The sequence below is a fragment of the Thunnus albacares genome, chromosome 17 (genome assembly GCF_914725855.1).
Source record: "Thunnus albacares chromosome 17, fThuAlb1.1, whole genome shotgun sequence".
Lineage (NCBI taxonomy): Eukaryota > Metazoa > Chordata > Actinopteri > Scombriformes > Scombridae > Thunnus > Thunnus albacares.
The window spans coordinates 16,022,967-16,044,277 of NC_058122.1; the positions used below are offsets into that span (position 1 = coordinate 16,022,967).

The 21,311-nt window shown below is 39.6% G+C and overlaps 1 protein-coding gene across 3 annotated transcripts in view; it reads right to left on the minus strand.

The window, feature by feature from the left end:
• Positions 1-21,311, minus strand: part of LOC122967681 (ras-related protein Rab-26-like) — a 55,978-nt gene that overhangs the window by 19,820 nt on the left and 14,847 nt on the right. For all 3 annotated transcript variants that reach the window (XM_044332447.1, XM_044332449.1, XM_044332448.1), the window contains 3 exons: positions 12,491-12,532; positions 10,867-10,933; positions 2,567-2,619 (listed from right to left, as the gene is read on the minus strand). In XM_044332447.1, coding sequence (XP_044188382.1) covers positions 2,567-2,619; positions 10,867-10,933; positions 12,491-12,532 — 162 coding nt within the window. The remainder of the gene's footprint in view (positions 1-2,566; positions 2,620-10,866; positions 10,934-12,490; positions 12,533-21,311) is intronic.

Here is a 21,311-nt window from a genome sequence, read left to right on the forward strand (position 1 = left end):
TTTGGACAGAAAAGCTCAGAGCCTGAGGCGCCGTGGATTGCATTGTGGAGACATAAAACAAAGGCTGAAGGTCCTCTGTAGACACACCAGCTCATCATAGAGAGAGCTGGAGACATTTTTACGGATGGTTGACCGTTCACCTCCCCTCTGTTACTGCCTGCCCAACATATCAGTGTCCTTCCCTGCCACTTCCTGCACATGATTCGTCCCTCCGTCTCTCCTTTCCCTCCGTCTCTCCTTGAGCTGCTATTCACATATGGAGCTAAAGAAGCACATTTTGCGATCTCTCAAGGCAGACGGGCATATCATATTTCTCCAGCTGGTGACAAACAACCTCTCCTTCCCTTAACGGCCCCTTTGCTGGTCTGATGGCTAATGTCAATTATAGCAGTTGGAAATTGCCACCCCTTCTGTTGCAGGGTACACTTACTACACAGAGAGAAACAGCAGGTATGATGGCATAGTGACATCAGATGGCACGACTTCACTCCCTCTCACAGCAGTGGCACTACGAAGGCGGGAAATTGAGGAGATGGATGTTTCTGAAAAGCTGCCATTTTACCATCCTAAGTGCTAAAGATTTGACTTCAACAGGCGGTAAAATGAGAAATGTATATTCGTCAAATGGGTTGAATAGTGTTGTTTAGCCTGTTTTTCACATGAGGGAAGTATTTATTTTATTGAAGGATTGTAGTAACTGTTTGATTCCTCCTTTGCATCTTTTATTATTTCTTTTCCTTCTTCTCTGGCCTCAAAACATTACTGTATTATCTAAATACCTATCTGAATAAAATACAAAAACAAAAAGTATTTATAGTGGCCAATGCATGCTGCAAAGTCATTTTTATGAATATGTAGATAATTAATAAAGGACAAAAATAAAATCTGAGATTCCTTGTGCCAGGTTGGCTTTCTGCCCTCTGTGCTAAATTTTCTTTTCCTTAGCTGACTCAATAAAGAGAATATGTCTCGGCAGCCAAGATTGTGATTTGATTTGTAAACTGTTGTGTGTTGCATCAACCAACCTTTTTTTCAGTTTTTTACAGTTTCCCTACAAGAATCTTTCATGTAAACCTTCAGTTTATGAAGCTGTACATCCAGTCAATCTGGTTATGAAGGAAATAAAATTCCCTGGTCTGATGAATGGTTTCCTTTGCATGAGTAGTCTGGCGATTCCTATCAGTTTCATCTTCATCATCTAATCTGTTTTCAGCCCTGTTGTCAAGAGTTCATACAGCCAGAACATTTAACAGTCTGTACCAAACAAGCAGAACAGGCACCACAGTGGCTCAGTGGTCAGCACAGTTCGAACATCACCAGGGCAGACTGGGACCTTTTTCTGTCAAATCTGCATGTTTTCCCCATGATGGTTTGGTGGCGGAGAAGTGAGCAAGCCTTCTAGGAATACTCCTGCTATTGACCAAGATGCTGGCCTCTGTGCCTGTACCCTGAAGTGTGGCTGCCCACTGCTCTATAATAGTTGTGGTGAGTCACATGCAGAAGACAATTTTCCCTAAAGGGATTAATAAAATATGACTTAACTCAACTAAATTGGTTGATAAAAGCCGTTCTTTTTTCAGTTTAATTAACTTGGGAGGTATGGTGCTCTGGGAGAAGAAATGTAAAGACTGGGCAGTGAATACTGACCCAGAACTGAGGAGATACGGCTCTCTTTCAATCTAGGGTTTCTAACACGGTCTTCATGCTAAAACTGAATACTGACAAACTAATTATGGTACATGTTGCTGGCTCTGACTGCCAAAGGAGTAAAGTCAAACCAGGTCACATTCAAAATCCTATATTCGTCCTCTTGTTGGGGACATTAGAGCCTAGTGGAGAGAGAAAGAGAGGGATGAAAAAAAGAGACTGGAGGTCTACCAGATGAATGGACAGTTGAATATTCTCATTGGTCCATAGAAAGAACATAGTTTTAAAAAACTGAAGCTCAGAGCTGACCGTGCTATCCCTCAAATTCAATCTTCCCCATTCCTACTTCTCTCGTTTGTTCTGTTGTTTTTCTCTCCTCCTTTTTATTTATTCTCCAACAAAGCCGGAGGAGACCTTCATATCGCTTTGCCTGCTAAACCATCTGTCACACTGACTGATTTTGATGAAAATGTGGGTTAATGATGTCGCCACAAACAACACTGACATGAAACCCAGCATCTTGGCATTACAAAGCGGTATCATACAGCCAGTCATTGATTCATAATGATTGATGCATCAGATGTTACAGAGCACTGATTTAGCTCCAGCCTTTCTTTCATAAATCTATTCTGATGGGCCGAGGCAAAATTAATTAAATGAATAATTTCAACTAACCGTGTTTGTTCAGCATGACATCTGTTGCACATATCCAATTATTCACGATCCCAAAATTGTCTTCACTGATATAGCATAGCATGTTTATGAAGGAATAATGATTTGTGTGGAAGTTAAGTATTAAAAAGACAGAGTGAGAGAATGAAATTGACAGAGATTGCTGGATAAAGTACAAAAACATTTCAGAGGCTTCAAAGTAGTAATAACAGCTGGAACAAATGAAGAACAACCAAAGGCAGCCTACCTGTATGTTGTCAAATGATGTTTTGTTGGTGACATCATACAGCAGAAGCAGAGCTGAAAGGAACAGAGATAAGTATTAGTGTGTCATTTTGAAATTCATGACTGCAAATTGTTTTATATTCACATAAAATGGTTTGGCGGAAAGCTCAGCAAATGTTTAATTTAATCTTTCGCACTGATGTCTCAATTCCCTTTATAATTGAATTATGATTATGATTACTGAGTTCGTTTTCACCCTGGGCACGCTGGCAGGGCTGAATAATCCATACTCTCTCTCTTGCCTGACAAAGTCCACTAACACATTTAGGCAGGACTGGAACAAGAGGATATTAAGTGTTTTTTTTTCTTAAAAAAAAAGTACTCAAAATGATTAATTATCAAAATAGTTGACAATTTTCTGTCAACTAATTGTTGCAGCTCTAAACAGCAAAAATGGACAAAAATGATACATGTGAATACTAACAAAGACAATAGCATAATGAGGGAATTAAAAAAAGGTGCACAGTCAGCCAAACCACCTAAAAACCAGAGTTCAAGATAATAAACAGATGAGCTTGAGTCAGTAAAGATGTGTAGTAGCATACAGGAGAGGCTAACATGTAATACAGTTGGAATACAGTAACATTTTGGAAGTTATGTTTTTTACACTGTTGAGTTTACAAAGCACCTTATTGCTAGCTCCTGCAGTGTTAGCTGTAACATGATAATCTTTAGGTCATTTATTCACCAGCATCAGCCACGCCTTTCTTATTTAAACTTTCTCAAATACACAACGTCACACTATATCAAATATTTTGTATAAGCAGTTCCACTTCTAATTTAGTCTTCAGATGACCTTAATTGAATAATGAAATTAGAGTACTGCCTTATTCTGGCAAAGATATACATATAGCATGTATGTGTGTAATCAACTTAACAGCATGAACGATGCTGAAAATGAGAAAAGAGACTGAAAGGGCCTTCTGAACTGCGGAGATGCATCAGTCCATGTCCCCATATCCATCTATGGAGCAGCTCGCCCAGGGAGAGCGCAGGTATTTGAGAAGCAGCGAGGGGCTGTGCAGCTGAGAAAGGAGGTGGTCCAAGAGAGATGAACTTAATGGACACTGACAGCTGTGTAATAAAACTGAGTTCTGCCTTTGTCCTGGAGGTGTTTCTCACTCTTTTGCTATCTGTTATCACTCAATGGTTGAAATCAGGACACAGAAAATCATAAACTGTGTGTGTGCCCGTGCAGATTCATGCATGTATTTCTGGATTAAGCATCCTTTCCAAAAGCTGTTCTCTATTCATAATTTTTTCCAGTATCTGTAAAGGTCAGCGTCAATTGTTATTTATGAGAAGTTAACCAAATCAGTTGTGTGTGTTTTCTTTTAAGCACCGGAAACAATGAGATTTATTGGCAAGTGGAACAGTAAAATTGAGGTTTGGATGAACAGAGACTGCGGGCGCAGAATACACAAAGATATGTTGAGATGAAAAAGAACAGAAATGAAAGGCAACACAAAGGAGAAAGAGCTTAATTGGCAAGACACTTTAAAGGAGAAAACAATGACATCGATGAGGAGGAAAGATAAAAACAAAGATGGAAGAACAGCGATGGGAATTGGAGAAAACTTCATCTTTTCTTCACATTCACACCCCAACATTTCATTTCCTTTATTTGAAAAGTTTTAATTTGTTGTCTTTGATGTATACATTTTACATAACTATTTTTACTAAATTTGTATTTTTTTTTAGTAGAGTATCTTATAAACTGGATTAAATTGTGGAGATTATAGATCAGTTTAGTATTCCAGCATCCAGTTCACTGGCTAAAGTATCTAATGAGATATCAGATGAAGACAGGGCAAACAAATCAAAGACCAAGTGAAAGTAAGAGATTGGAGGCTTCTGAATCCTACTTAATTTGGATTTGGAAGAAAATGCCTGAACAGAGAGCCTTCCATCAATCTGTGCAAATGAACAGTTGTGTGAAATTGCTGTGTAAAAGGAGACTTACGGGCTCTCATGATGTTGTTTCTGTTCTGACTCAGACATGGATGCTTTTGAGGGGTGAAATGTTTTGCAGCCTTTTGTTTTTCTCCAACAACCTTTCTGAGTAAAACTGTAATTTGCATTTATTCTTTGTGTTTTGTTTGGTTTCTTTTTATCATCACATTTTTTCCTTGTTGCAGTTTTATGTTTTTTTTTATCACAGTATAGACAAATAAACTAAACCAAGATAAGCACATAAACTGTTGAAAACGTCCTGAAAACTCAAACTACTGTAAATAATCACTGAATTTTTTTTCAAATGAGAAAATATCTGATGGCTGTCTACACTTCTTCTCCCACATAGCAGATACATTTTATATCCACCAACATCAAAAATAATCCTCTCTACAAGCCTATCTCACCGCGTCTCCTAACTCACAGACTCCCTCCACCCTCCCACACTCGTCAGCTCCCTGGAGGTACTGGCACTTTAGCTCTGGACTTTCTCTGCCTGCAGCATTGCTCTAGCCCCCAAAAGTTATGGCAGCAACAATTAACTCCATTCATCATAGTACGGTTTGGCTTCATGCAGGAATGTGTGTTTGCATGTCAAACATTGTGTGTGTGTAAATGGGTTTAAAGTCATGAAAGTGCGGCCGGCAGGCCTTTCCAAACAGAGCTAACTATGAATCCTTTAGTGTGTCATAATGTCACAGTCACTGGCTGAAACATCAATCTTATTGCATATAAATATAACAGTTACAGTAATCCACGGCTGACCGAAGTCTTTTAGGCAGAATTTGATTTGTAGCTGTCGGCGTCAAATATAGTGCAGCTTTCTGGCCTCATGTTATTGTCATTCATTATTTAAAGCTTGAGATGCGGTCAGACTTTGCAATTACTTTGTCAAAAGTGTGCATGGTGTGCGGTTGCTGTTAAGTTTTGTGTATTTACTTCAGTGACGGCTGGCGACTCAAAAAATTGAGAAGGACAGGAGGAAAACCAACATGGAGGAAAACCGTATGGATCACGGATCAACTACGATCCGTTACTCCACTAGTTAACACTTGTTATTCCAGTTACTTTAAGCTTATTACTCAATATACGGCTCAGCTTAAAACAAACTAAAGACACCGTCAGAAGCAAGCAGCCAGACCTCCTGCACACTAATCATACAACATCAACAGGTGTCTGAACAACCACTCAATTAAAAACAAATGAATGAGTGAGTCCAGACAGCTCACTGTAACTTCAACAAGCAAACTAACGTTACCCACAACACATTATATGACCTCTGCTGCATTCTTGTTAAGGAGATAAGAAACACAAAAAAAGCCACACAGAGATTTAACCATCAGAGATGAAATTAGCGGCCAAAGAGACAGAGAGAGAGAAGCTGTATCTGACTCACGTTATCTGACGTCTTCTTCTTTCTATCATGGAGATGAAGTATTCATGTCATAACGTCCATTTGTGACTGTTGGTCATCTTGTTTGTTAGTTAACAGAACTTTGTGGCTGCTGCTTAACCAGTCTGATATCATTAGCAACAATGACAAACAAGTTAACTCTCCTGGTTGTTTCTCCGGTTGCTTCTCTCTCCAGCCTCCCCGGCATCGTCCTGCTGCTGCTGCGCTGCCCAGTCCAGATCATTTCTCCCATTAGCTTAACAGTCCTTAACAGTCCTTCCATGGATGTATAAAGAGTCCTTCAGGCTGCTACAACAAGCCAGCTGTTGCATTGGCTAACGCAAGGAGCTATCTACTGCTGCTACTCTGCCTTACAGTGGAGAGAATGGAAGATGAAATCTGGAAACTATCATTGGACCATCTCGATGTCAATATTGCATTCTGGTTGTTGATTGGTAAGGGAGGACAGCCTCCCTTGGAGCGTCATTTTACGTGTCATGGCCAATCACAGATTAGCATGAAAAAAATGAAATACATTAAGTCCACTGTAAGAGATCTCGCCCTGCGGAGGACAGCAAGCACCCGTCCTCCTCTGTCCCCCACTCCACCTCCACCAATTGCGCCCCCCCCACCACTTCACACACTGCCCTTTCTCCTCCCGCCCTGCAGGTGTCGCTGTTGAAGCATTTTAAACAGAATTTCAATAATGGATTTTTTCCAAAGAAGAGAGAAAAAATACTTTATAAATAATACTGAGATTTGTAATGGTTTATTTCAACCAAATATTCTTTTTTATTTTTTGATCTCCCTTTTGCCTCTCAAAAAATAGAGGAGGATCAACCTCCTCTGCCTCTATGGACCAGCCTCCACTGATTTACTTCAACTGTACAGTACTGTTAAATAGAGCTTAGTATTTGTGGTGTACCATAAAGTGCATTGCTTGCTTTTAGCACCATCCTCAGTTTTTGGTAAGTTTGAAATAATGGCCAGAGGTTGAGGGAAAATGAGAGTTTTTGGTTTCAGAGCAGAGACTAGAGGCTTGAATGAGAGTTTCAAAAAGCAGAAATCTTGGCATCAGGTGTGGTAATCATTAAAGAATAACTTAACGTCATCAGAAAATTTTGTTTTTGCTGACGTGTAGTCAGCAAAGTGTATTCACCCTGACATCACTGTTGGGTGTGCTTGAAGACTTGAAACTTCATTGAACCAATGCCTTTCAATGTGATGTTAAATTACTAGTAGTAATATTACTATTAAATTGCTAGTTATGCCTTTCAATCACCTTTGAAGATATATCATGGTCATTATGTCCTATTGGCCAACAAAATCTTATTTTTTGCACCTTTAATATTCCTACATCCAGCCAAATTATATCACGTTCATATTCTGCTGTAAAACTAGCACCAATATCATATACAAAAAGAGAAAAAAAAATTCACTTGAACATTGATTATTTTGTTTTTACCCTCTGCCAGACACGGCAGTTAAAGATTCATATAATTCAAAGCATAGCTTTGCCCAAGGTCGGCTGGCATTTCGCAGAGAAACTTTGATGTAGACCAATGTACAGTGCAGCTTCAAACAGGCAAAAAGTCACCAGGGCTTACTCTAAAACCTGCTAAGACTGCTTGTGTAACATGATCACTTCTCTGTTGGGATAAAAGGAAGACAAAAAGTCAACTTTGCAGACAAAGATTTTGTTTTCAGTGTTTTGGGGAATCACAGAGGAACTGACAGCCAAGAGTACGCACAGTATCAAGGTAAGCAGGCAGATCAAAATGTATGTACTTTTGTTTGAACATAACACTGAAAGCTGGGGAAAAATAGACTGTAACAGACCTTTTTGTACGACACTTCAGAGACTTCATAAGCTCACTGACAGTCTTATGCTGAAACAGGAGTTTGTTCAGGTTAGACAAAGTTGCAAGGAATTGTTCGGCAGCATTTATAGGCTCGGTATCTAGATGGGTATTGAAGTTATGAGTGGAGTGGGCTGTTATATTGCCGTTAGGACTCACAAAAGAAGTTTTTTGATGTTCTTCATTTACATGAGCTTGTCAAGTGTTCATGAATCCTACAAGGGCCACCGATAAAGTGGAATATTCAGATCTTACACAAAATCTCAAACCTTTTATTGTTTCTCCAGTAAAACCGAGGGGCTATTTCTTGTTCTTTTCTCACTCCAGCTCTTACAACAGACAGGTGAGAAGGTGATAAGCATTTAAAAAGGTCACGTCTCCAAGGATTAGTATGTGTGGATATTCTTGATGTAATACCCTGCTCTGTGGCATCAATAGTGCAACTGCCTGAATTTATCCAAGGATATACTTATCGCAGTAATGGAAAAGTAATTGTAAATCACTGACACTGAGATGTCTAAGACTACAATCCAAAAAGCTGAGAGATGTGGTTTTCAGTGGAAGATATGTTCCCAGGCATCGTGCCTGAAACTGGACCTGCTAAAAGTCCTCTGGGTTCCCCCTCCCTCCAGGAGACAGGGACAAATAAATTCTGCTATAAATATGCAGGCTAACCGCCAAACCATGACACGCATAATGAGGATAATACACAGACACAGATAATTTACACTCACTAAATCATGTATGCATGCGGTTGGTCACACACAAACACCCATATGCATGCACACACACAACCTGGCCCTGTTCAGTTGCATAAACTTAAATGGACTTAAGGAGAAATACACATTGAGACAGTAAAACTTCCTTTTGATCACACGGATCCTTGACTGCCCTGAGATTAACAAACAAAACCAGGTGATACATTCTCCGTACGTATGTGGGGACAAAATGACACCTACTGCAACAATGTATGAATATCAAGTACCAAAAAAGGAGCAAAGCCACGTTTGCCCCTCAGAGAAAAGTCAGGAAACTAAAGATAATATCCAGACTATGCAAGTCAATACACGTCATGCTGTCACTGAATAACTTACTCTATAAAGATATTTAGCAGTCTGTGTGATTCGACAATATGGGCTAACATCATGCAAGAATGGTATTTACACTCCTGGTCCTGTATAATAGCCTCAGAGTCCTTGGCTTTTACTTGACAATACCAATTTGAACAAATGACTCCCAGGACATGGATGTGTATTTCACTATACATAGTGTTGCTAACAGATGCTGTATGTGTGTTTTACTTGGAATTCTCCAACCACAAACTCACTTGGATAGTGAAACAAAGATGAAGGATGACTAACTAAACCATAAGATATATTTCTTTTATTGCAAGAGCTGCAACACATTAGTCAATTAATTGATTGAGAGAAAATTAATCTGATTAATTTTTGTCATTTTTTATGGAAAAATGCCAAACATTTGCTGTTTGTAGCTTCTCAAATGTAAAAATTTGATGTCATAAGCCGTATTTACACCACATGAACTTTCCCCAGGGACAAAGAACCTTCTGAGGAACTCAGTTCTCTACCTGTGGTTCCACCGGAGGGACCAGAGTCTAAATTAAGTTCCAGGGAGATTGTTTTACCTCCCAAAAGGTTCCTGTTGGGAGGGTAGTCTTTTCAAAATGTACAAGAACTTTGGGATTGGGGTTTGCAGGGATGACCCTCGCTGATTGGTCAAACATACACAGCGCAGCTACTTCAACTTGTGTGCTACTTCATTCATAAAACAAGGAAGTACTATAGTATTGATTTAAGACCAGTTCAGGATGAAGGGATGACATTTCTCTTCATTGCTAACATTAAAATTAAAGTGAGGCTTTGTTGTCGGCTTCCTGACTCATTCTAAAAAAGAGAGACAGCGTGGTGGTGGTCAAGCGAGCTAGAGACTGAATAAAGAGAGGGAGCAGCGGTAGCGAGAACAAAGCCAGTGAATGAGAGAAATAAAACTTTATTTTCTGATTGTTTCATGGTGGCTACATTGTAAAGCACAAATCCATCAAAAACTCAACAGAGGCTTTACTGTGGAGACAGATGAACTTAGTTCCCATTTCATTTTCCTCCTCTGCATTTCTTCTTTTCATTCATTCATGACATCCAACTCATACAGTAAATACAAATAACTCTGGTTTCAAAGTACCTGGAATGTTTGGTCCAAACGGGGCTATACATGATAGTTAACTGAATATTGTATTTTGGGCTTTAGACTATGGATCGGACAACCACTACACATTTGAATACGTCACCTTGGGCTGTAAGAAATCATAATGGGCATTTTTCACTATTTTCTGACATTTTATAGACAAAACAATTACTTGATTAATCGAGAAAATAACCAGCAGATTAATCGATAATGAAAATCATCATTAGTTGCAGCCCATTTGATTCAAGCAATTTCCTAAAAGCAGCTCTGCCTTGAATACTGGCTTTATGAAAAACCAATGGTATTTCCACTTACAGCTGTACACAAACACACACCCATCACTGAGGACTGATTACTGAGCATGAAAGTGTCCCATCAATCCTGAATGTGCTGTCCTTCTATCCAAGGAGAAGAGTTATAAAACCTCAGCACATAATAATATTCCACAGGTGAAAAAAGAAAAAATCCTGTACGCCTTTATACTAACAGGCCTGTGAATTATGTTAAGGATAAAAACTTTATATTCATGGCTCAATTTCACTGTACACATAGAAAAATACGGTGCATATGTTTTAGGGTTTCTTCCCCACCTGTCATAAAACACTCATGTAATCCACCACACCAATACCAAAACATCATTATCCACTGCTTATGCATCAAGTGGTAAATGAGCATGAAGGTGTAACACTAACACAGCACTGTCATAAGGCCATAATCTGCAAAGTGGGACACTGGCCTGACTGGCATGTAAAAGACCTGAGGGCGAACAGCAATTAGAGATCGCTTGTAACTAAGAATAGTAAACCCTCTATGGTATAACATTCATAAAAGAGTATACAGGTGTGAGTGTCTCACCATGGGCGTCACGGTAGTAGGCATGAGTGACACTACGGAACCGCTCCTGTCCGGCTGTGTCCCAGATCTGCAGAGAATGAGGGGAAGATAATCAGTGAACAGAGAGAGAGTTTTTTTTATCTTTTTAATAGCTTTTCTGTTTGCTCATAGAGCTCATTGTGAAGCCCTCCATTCAATTTACTTCTGTTATATCTGATAAGTCCTGAATATGGAAAAAGACACATTAATATTGAACAGTCCATAGTCTCATGAATTTGACACTGAAAAAGATCTATAATTAATGCTGCATTATTGATTTTTTGAATACTTAGGGGCAGCACAGTTAACTGTAAATATAGAGCTGTAAGATATTATCACCATAGGTTTATTACCACCATACTACCACAATGAAGTTGTAAACTGTTAGCAAATGGTTGCCTGTTTGCACAAGCAGCTGACAAGAACTAACCTTAGCATTCATTTGGAGTAGTGTTAATGTCCACTTGATGAATAAGTCCTTTATGTTTATCAGAACTTTATTGCTGAATACAGTGAAACAGGGTTGATGAGAGCGGTGAAACTGTAAAGTTGTGGGCTGTAGAACCAAAACAATGAGCTGAAAGACACTGAAATGTGCTGTAGAGCTGAGAGGAACTGCAGATGGGAAGGGTGATAATTCTCTGTAGGTTAGTCAATACAAGTGACCCTTTGTACATTACATGCAGTTATTTGATCCATGGTTAATATAAAAATATTGATTAGTGCAGCTCTAAGGTCAGAGCATCGTATATTTACAGTATAGTAAAAGGCCATTAATTACTAAGTTTTAATGCCTTTGCATTGCCCTGGTCATGATACTGAATATAAATCAGCTGTGGTCGATATTCACTCACCCCATTCTCTGACCACAGTGGAATAAGGCTAATTAAGTCCTTCTTTCCTTCCTTCTTTCTCATCAGACATCACTGTTTGGCTCTGATGGCAATTACATTTCCTTCTAACCCTAGAGAAGGCCTGTGCAGGTTGGCTGACACCATTACTTTTTTAAAATAAAAAAAACATTCCCCATTTTTTCAGCATTTTTTTCTGGACCCTCACCTGTTTGGATCCTTGTCATTCCCTTTGCATGCTAATCAATTTCTCTCTCTTTGACATGTCAGCTTTGATGGTTGACTCTGCCTCCTGATTATCCCCTGGGGCAACCATCCCCTCAGGATCCAAATGGCAATAATGAGGAATGGCAATTACAGGAGGAAAAATAACTCCAAATGAACACATCACAGAGCAGAGGATCACTCCACCAGTATCCTTCAGCCCCTAATTAAGATCATTATTACTTGCTCCGTTTGACAGAAATATCAACAATACTAAGTTGTTCTCAGCATGGATGCCATTTCTCATAACAGTGAATGAAGTGTGTAGTAGGGAAGAACTACTCAAAGTCAAATGGAAAGTATTCATGGAGATGGATAAAACATACAGTAACTATCTTTTAGGGGCTTTTTGTGCCAAGATCATTACTGTCTTCACAGTAATGATATAATAAGGCCACCAACAGAGCTTTACTTCATCTCACCATGTGTCAACTTAGAGCATTTAGCAAGAATAGCAGGGTTGAAAACAGGATAAATTAAAAAGTTCTTACCTGGAGCTTCACCTTGACTCCATCAATGTTCAGGACTTTATTCTGGAAATGAAAGCAAGAAATCATGAGTGATGGTGCCTAAATTTGGGTATTTTTTCAGCCAGCAATAACTCAGTAACCTAACTTGTGGTCAGACACCTGTCTGAACAGTCTCTTCCTCTCATCTACCAGCCATATTCTCCTCTCCCTTCCCTTCTCCTCTTCCTCCATCAATATTGCATGTTTCCACCTCACTTTGGCCCCTTTTGATGAAGCCTCGCCTCTTTCCTCCAGAGGATTAACCCTCTCTGCTCTCCTCACCTCTCTCCGTCTCTCCATCTTTGCAGAGACGTTCCTCTGATCTCGGCTTCGATCTGCTCTACCACAAAGCAGAGTGAAGCTTAACCAAGTGGATACGCAGTTTCTCGTGCAGGTCAGAGGTGGAGTCTGTCCTGAGTGTTGGGTGCACAAAGATTAAACAACAAGCCATCAAATTAACTTCAGTCTAAATGATGAAAGGCCTTGGCTCAAGTTAAAAGTATCTTGAACGAAAAGAAAAACAAGAAAGAAAATCACCAATTTAAAAAAGCACTGGCATTTAGGTGAATTTTGACAAGTTTAAAAAAAAATCTCAGTTGAGCTGGATAACCTGATAGTAAGAGGTAAAGTATTCCAAAGTTTAGAGGCAAACACAGCAAATGCTTGGTCTCCCTTCATCTTAAGTCCATCTTAAGGAACATCCAGAGGAGTATGGACTGACTGGTCCTTGAAACCCATTTGCACACCTGAACCATGAGAGGAAGTGACTCAGCAGACTCAGATACATCATCTTTGAGGCATCTGCCTGTCTTGTGCCCTCTGTCCTTCACTTCATTGATCAACATCATTCTGGTTCCCACAACTAGAGGAGCATCACATCTTATTGATCTCCAGTATAAGACCAGTCTTTCATTTCCACTTCTTGCAGAGGAAATTAAGGCTGTAACTAATGATTATTTCAATTAATTCGATAGATCTGCAGATTATTTTCTCAATTAACTGAATCATAATTTTGTTGTTTTGTTCAGTGCCTATGATGTGAATTCCTGGATATTACATGTTCATCAAAAGGCTGTGCTGGAAATTATAAATGAAAGGTCTGACAGCATTGGGAGTGAATTCAAGAGACTTATCACTGCCCAGTTACTGCAGTTACAGCAAGCGCACCTATACTAAACTGATATAACAGCCTACATGAGTCTCATGTTTTACCTGCAAGACTCGTATTTTAATGCTGTTGTTCATCGTTTGTGATGTGAAAATGTCAAAAGAAATAAAAAAAAGTTTGCGTCCTGGTATTTAGTTCAGTTATAAAATCCAAACGCGCTCTCCTGTCGGATGCTGACAGCGCTGCCAGCCGGAGAGTCGATCACACTGGTGGTAGAGGAGGAGAAAGTAGAGACACTGCAATGTGTCTGTTTAAACAGGAGTTTAGCCGGCTTCACTGCATTTAACACCAGAGCTGAGAGCTGTCAGGCTGTCCTGTTTCCATCAGTTATGTATTTGGGTCATTTAGAGACAAGATTGTGAAAGTTTGCAGCCTGTCATGTTGTCACGAATATCCAGGGGGGTAATGTCAGTAAATTCAAGTAAAATAAAGACTTATCCCATGTGAATGTACCGCACGAAACGGTGTGCAACTTTATCACTCACTCACGTATGTGTAGGGCTGGCCCCCCCACTGTTGCAGTCCAGCCAAAAATAGTGAGTCCCATTTAGGGCTGCAACTAACGATTCTTTTCATTATCTAATAATCTGTTAAATATTTTCTCGATTAATCAATTAGTTGTTTGGTCCATAAAATGGTGAAAAATGAAAATCATGGTTTCCCAAAGCCCAAGGTGATGTCCTCAAATCTCTTGTTTTGTCCACAACCCAAAGATATTGAGTTTACTGTCATGGAAGACTAAAGAAACAAGAAAATATTCAGATTTGAGAAGCTGGAATAAGAGAATTTGGACATTTTCTTCTTCATATTTTCAAATAGTTGGCTATTAATTTAATAGTTAGCAACTAATCAATTAATTGACTAATTGTTGCAGCTATAGTCCCAACTCAACTATTAGTTCAAAACACAAAGAAGAGCAGAAAGAAGAGCACAATTGATTAATTTTCTGCCAATTGAATAATCAGTCACTAACTGTTTGAGATTCAGAGGAAATGCTATAAAATACATGAATGCCCTTATGAAAAAAACATTATTCTGTGCACATTGAACATGAAGAAGGGCTGACATGCTTAAAAGGCTCATGAAGCAGCCCCCCCTTATCTTTCCTGAATATTCACATCAACACATGTATTTCACCACATGCATTCCCATTTTCTGTGAGCTAGTGACTCCCATAGAAAAGAGAAGGTCGAGATATTCTCCGGTGACCCAAATGTAGGCCTCCTGGTACGCCGATGTGGATTACATCACCTGGTGCCACGGCAACGCTGAAAAGCCTCTTCCTATCATCATCCCCTCTGAGATGCTGACCTTCTAATTCCCTGATCCCCAAGGAGAAACAGAAGATATTCAACCCTGACAAGATGCTACTAATCTGCCAGCGGAGCACTTAGATAAAGATGCAGTCTTTGTTGAAGTGTTCAGCTGATTTACCTCCCTGAGAGTCACAAAGGAGGAATCTCATACATATTCACAGGCAAGGCAAGCTGCAAGCTAGTTTGTAAGTGTGCTCTGATAGGAATCAGAGTCTCAAAAGACTTTCTCCCTGTTGTTGTTGTCACTAAAAACAACTCACAATGTGCTTGGAGGCTTCATAAATATTTAGTGACCCAGAAAAAGAGGCTCATGATAGGATTTTAGGTGGTTAGTCAGGCTTGATTGATAATTATGTTGGATTTGTTAAGAGTAAATACTTGAAATCAGCCAGAACAAGACATACTGAAAGACCTATTTATGAAGCACGAGCAGGATGAAAAGTATCTGAGCAGCTTATGACTGAGTCTACTGTGGTAACACGGGGAACTGAGGGATTTGTAGATAAAAGACTATCAACACTTACAGCAACACTTTACTTTCCAAACTTTCTAAAGCTTCACCATCTTTACAAGCTGACACTGCTTGGCTCTGTGTAGTTACAATTTACAGAGGGGGACGGCTCAGAAGCTTGCGCCACTTTTCAGGTCAATTTCATTCCCCAAGCTCCAGAAAACACCCTTCAAAACAGAACACATCTTCAAATACAAACTGCTCTACTTACCGGCCAGACACTGGATGTTCATCATTTAATGCCTATTTTTTTCCCCCAAAGGTACATGAGCGAGAGGGTACAGTCAGTACAGAATGACTGTTAACAGCACTTCACATGGATCATAAATTACAAATGTACAAGGAGCTTTCAGGGGGTCCAAAGAAGTGTGAGCCTATAAAACATTAAAGGCAGCGGCCTAAGGCAGAGAACTGGAGCCTAATGGCCACAAAAACGTTGTATATGAGACAAATTTGTAGCATTGATAAGAATAATGAGAAAGAGGCTATCTGGCAGTGTTCCTCAATGTACTTCCTTTTGTTCTGGAAACTCACTGGTGCATAATGGCTGCCTGGACTCAACACACACATCAGAAATCAAAGCTATGGGGGAAATTAAATAACTGAGGGCAGGGCAGTACGGAGAGGCAGCGCTCTGCTCTGCAGTCAACCCAACTCCCGCCTGTCAAGTTTTCTAAGTCATGCTGACACAGACATATGCACACACTCGCACATACCGTAGACACAAACACATTCAACCCCCAGCACCCTGCCTGCTACAAAGAGGCACACACGGCTGCTTTAAGCTAGTTTTTAAAGAAATTTGGTGATGATTATAATAAAAGACCACTCATGTCACATCAATTAAAACTGACCCCTCTTTTCTTTCTTTCTCTCTTTATCTTACTCTGCATTGAATCTCAGCTCATAGCAGTCTTTGGCAATTTCCTGCAGTACAGTATAAAAGCATTGAAGCTTCAGCTAAGTTCAGATCATAATTAGCCAACAAATGATGTTCATTAAGTGGACATATAATTTGATGCCAGGAAATTGAATCAGCCAAACGAAGATGCTCTCAAGTACTTACCAAAGCAACAATTGTCACAGCTGTAAGTGAAATGCCAGTAGCTTACAGCTTGCATCCATGTTTTTTTGCCATGTGTAGCCTATTGTTATCTTAGTCTAACTCTTAAATTATTATCATTATTTTTTATGATCTGAATATATGTGATGTTGATTCTTTTTAATGTGGCATAAATGAAATAGACAACCTGTACCACCTCTGCAATTTAAGAGGCTGATTACAGACTTTTCTATCAGTTGTTCATATTATTCTGTGATAACTACATAAGTTCTCCTCTCCTCTCCTCTCCTCTCCTCTCCTCTCCTCTCCTCTCCTCTCCTCTCCTCTCCTCTCCTGCTTTGTCAGCATTTTCAAATCACAAGACACTCTTTTACTCAATTAAAATGCACTGGATATTCTCCCGGAGACAGAGATAGCACAATAAATCACATTATACCAGACACACACATAATGCTACCTCTAGACACTGAAGGATTCAGTCATTGACGGCTAATATTTGCTGACTCAGCACAGTTAGCACAGAGGCCATAGCTCATGTAGTAACAATTATTTCACTTGGTGATAATTGCCTGTATACTCACTTTGTTGGAAAGCTAGGAAATAATTTGAATAAATGACTGAAAACACAAATAGAATTGGATCTTGGGAGGATATGCAAAAGAAGAGGGTATTTGGTTCGTCAGTCACAGCTCTGACTGATGGAGCAAAGTCTGCTTCCTGAAAACACTCCTGACTGCTCAGTAATAGCTGGAACCTTCCTGTTATTGACTTTCTCACTTGGGTGAGCAGGTGAAGTTAAAAACAGAGACTAATTGAAAGAGCAGTGGGCCTTCGGACCCTTTCACACCAACATACCCTGCTGCAAAAAGACAGGCTTCCTCATTCAGTTCTAAGGGAGAGGGAAAAGGGTCGGGAAAAATTGGTCCTACTTCTTCTTTGCATTGAAACTGTCAACACACACGCATTAGCTAAACGAATACATATGTACATGCAAGGGTACATTTTAGGTAAAACACCTACTGTGTGTACCTTGTGGCATTGTGTTTACTATTTATCTGGCTGCCAAGATAATTTTCCAGAACTATGCTCCAGGGTGTATAAATCATTCAAATTTGACTTCCAGGGATCTGTTCCCCAAAGCAGGATTTCTACAGTACCTGGATAAAAGTGTGAAACTTAAAAGATATATTTTTACACCAGTCCATGTTTCAGGTTAAAGCTGCTTCTCTGAACAAGTTTGTATTTGATCTTTTACCTGTAACCTGTAGCAACACCGTCGCTCACACCAACGCAGACCTTTGCTGTGTACCCGTAGGCAGTACATACACATGTGCACACACACTCACACAGACAGCATTTTGTGATCACATATCCATTATTAAGTTGAATGCTGTGAGAGGGCTGCCTTGACCTCTCTGAAGTGCTTGCCCAGGATCTTTTAACACACTGGCATGATACAAATCAAAATGGCAACACAGCAGTATATAGTGTGTTTGTTGTGACCATGTGTGGTGGTGAATAATCTTCTGTGGCTTAATCAGAGGACAAAGCAGGCTGTAGGGCAAGCTGTTGGCTGGAACTCTGGTCTGTCCATCAATTTGAAAAAAAAATAAATACATTTTTTTCAGTTTTCCTTCCTGGTGTGCAACACAAAATGCAGTATACAGTACGTCTTGCACTATAAAGAAATACACAGTGCATGCAAAAACAGCTACTATAAGCATGGCCAAATACAAAGCCTCGTCCTCTCTCTCCTCTGCCCTCCCTCTCATTTTTCTCAGAGGCACATTTATTTATTTTGGTCCAATATCATCACAAACTTGGAGAGGAATATCTGCCAACGCTCAGATGCTGTTTTTCTCAAATGCTGAAGCACATTTCCTGAAATTATGCACACTTTTCTTGAAACTATAAACACAAAAGAAAAAAAACAAAACAAAACACATTAACTTGTGCAAACCTCAAACTTAAAGCGTAGCACTCCATCAAAAACACAGTCTCTTCCATCTGAATCAAATGTTGCTTTCAGATGGCACACAGAAGCCATCAAATACACAGACTGTAGACTACTTATGATTCAAAACACTAAAGGAATACTCAGTAAAGCCACTATAAATTGTACAGGTGTGCAGGGGCAACAACTGTAAACAACAAAGAACAGTATATTAAAAAGAAAAACACCACTCCTTCATCTTCAACAGCATCCTCTGTCACAGAAGTCTGTTTATATCACATGTGATGTAAACTCTGACCAGGCCTCAGGGGAATCCATCCCTGGATAGACTTGACTGAAATGTCCCAACTAGTGCATCACACCTGGGGAATTGACTGTTAATTGAATTCAGGGTGTGATTACCGTATTGACTGCTAATGTTTACATAACAAGCAATTTGTGCAAACAGTGGTGTATAACGGTATTTCAGTTTTTGCATAAAATGTTAAAACAAAAATAACAAATTAGCATCATATGTGCAAATGTGTTATAGTTTTTTGGGAGCTCAATCTTCTTTGGATAGCCGATTAAATGGTTTCAGTGTTTTTTTTTTCAGTTGTAGTGGATAACAGAAAAAGATATTCTCCATTTTCCCATCTGCTAGTTTTGGCACCTGATCAATGACTTTTGTAGTTGCAGCTGTGAAATTAGTTTGTGAGAGGTTATTTGAATAAATAACTCAGATATAAAAAGGAAATGGCGCACATTTTCTGTTTCATAACTGACAAAATCAGATTATAGCTAAGTCTCTAATATCATTACTTATAATTAAAAGCATGTTCAAATCTGCGGGATAGTCATTCCATTCACATTATCGTTTTGGCCCGCTTCTATCTTCTGTTCCTCTGCATCTCTGTTGTCTCTTTTAGTTTTATATTTCTTTACCATCTCTCATCAGCTTCCTCCGGCAATGCTACCATGTTCCAACAATTCACTTCCCACCTCTCTTGCCACGGTTAAATATTCATGCTGCTCCTCAGGGCTTGCCTCTCTACATCCCAGTGACATTAGGGCAGCAGGTGGCAAAGCTGCTTTTCATTAATTACAAACACCTCCCTAGGCAGAAGTCAACCCCTACCCAACACACACACACACCCACCCACACACACACACACACACACAGAAGTTTATACATGCACGCACACACACTCACTTGGGCAAACAAAGTTATCTAAGTTAAAGCTGAATGCTTGACAACTTTTAATTTAACAGTTAGAGGGTGTGCTTTTCATGCCTTTTTTCATATCAACACAACAAAACAGCTCATCCCTATTTTTATAGTACTAGACACAAAAGAAAGACTGAAAAAAATGGCTTTAAGGTAATGCAACATCATAAACAAACATATTGCGTTTCTGCCTCACATTGTAGCTCTTGCTTCATCTTAATTCAATTCATTTTTCAAGCAGAGAAAAAAAACAAAAAAACATTACTGCCACTTGCTGGCATGATTACGTTTGGCACTTTAATTGCACCCACTCAGAAAAGGCAGGCAGTCAGGCAGGCTGGCAGGCAGGAGAGTGGATAATGGAGAAATCAGTCAACCATCTCTCCACCAGCTATAAAGAAGGTATAGAAACTGGAAACAAGTGAAAGACAGATGCATAAAGAGCGTCACCAGTGAGACGATGGATTGTCAGTGACATCCACATTGACAGAGGAAGTATCAAAGAGGAACGGAAGCTTTCAGCGAAGGAGACATAATCATCAAGTCACAGCTTGATTTTTATGATGGGTCCGTTATCGTCCTCTCATATGCCAGAGCTGCCTCTTTCCCTGCTGTCTTATTTTCCATCTCTTTTCATACTTGCTCTTTCTCTTTACAATGTGCACAACAGAGACACACAGACTCATATCATGGCATCTGCAGCTTTTAGAGAGGCGGGTCCAACTTATTAAATCCTTACTAGAACTAAATTTAAAACCTTAAAATAAAGGTTTTATTGTTCCATGAGGAGAAATTTGCTGGTTGTAAAAAAAACTTGGACAACAGAGATTGCAAATGGTATTAAGGGTCAGGAATTATGATGTATACTAACCCCTGTATTAGTTTTAAAGTCAACATGCAGCGCAGTTAATCATGGACAGGCATGAATAACTGCATTAATAACTCTAATTTGTATATGTATTTAAAACATACAGTTCTTTAAAGTCCTACATTTTATTCAATTTACAGCAAGACTACAGGCAAACACAAACATGCAGTCACACGTCTTCCACACTCATCCCCAATATAAATGAAGAGATGAATCATTGGATCGGCCTTTTGTCAATAGTGAGAGGGACTCAAGCACACAGCTCCATAAGCATTCTTCAACTTGTCAAAGCAGCAACCTCAACCTTTCTACTTCTGTCATCAGCTTTGTTTTGACTCCTGCTGATCTACTCTCTCAACTGTGATTCTAAAGAGAAAAAAAAAAGCTCTACAATCAACTGTGTTTTTGTTGAAAAGGAAAATCAACCGCTGGGTGTTTATTACCTTGTGAGGCAGCTGGATCTGTGAGATTACAGCATCACAAGACCAAGCGAGAATCCATTTTGTCAGGCTTCAAGTTATGCACTTGTGTATGAACCCCTGGTGATTCGGACCAATCAGTGTCCTATGAAAATTCAGCCCGTTCTCACTCCCAACTCATCACATATCGAAGCTTGGTCAAGACCCTGTGGCATCACTTCTTAACGCATCGGGTACCGCTTTAGCATCATTTTTTAACGTGCAAGGTAGTCCGTTAGACTTCTGTTGAGCTCCCAC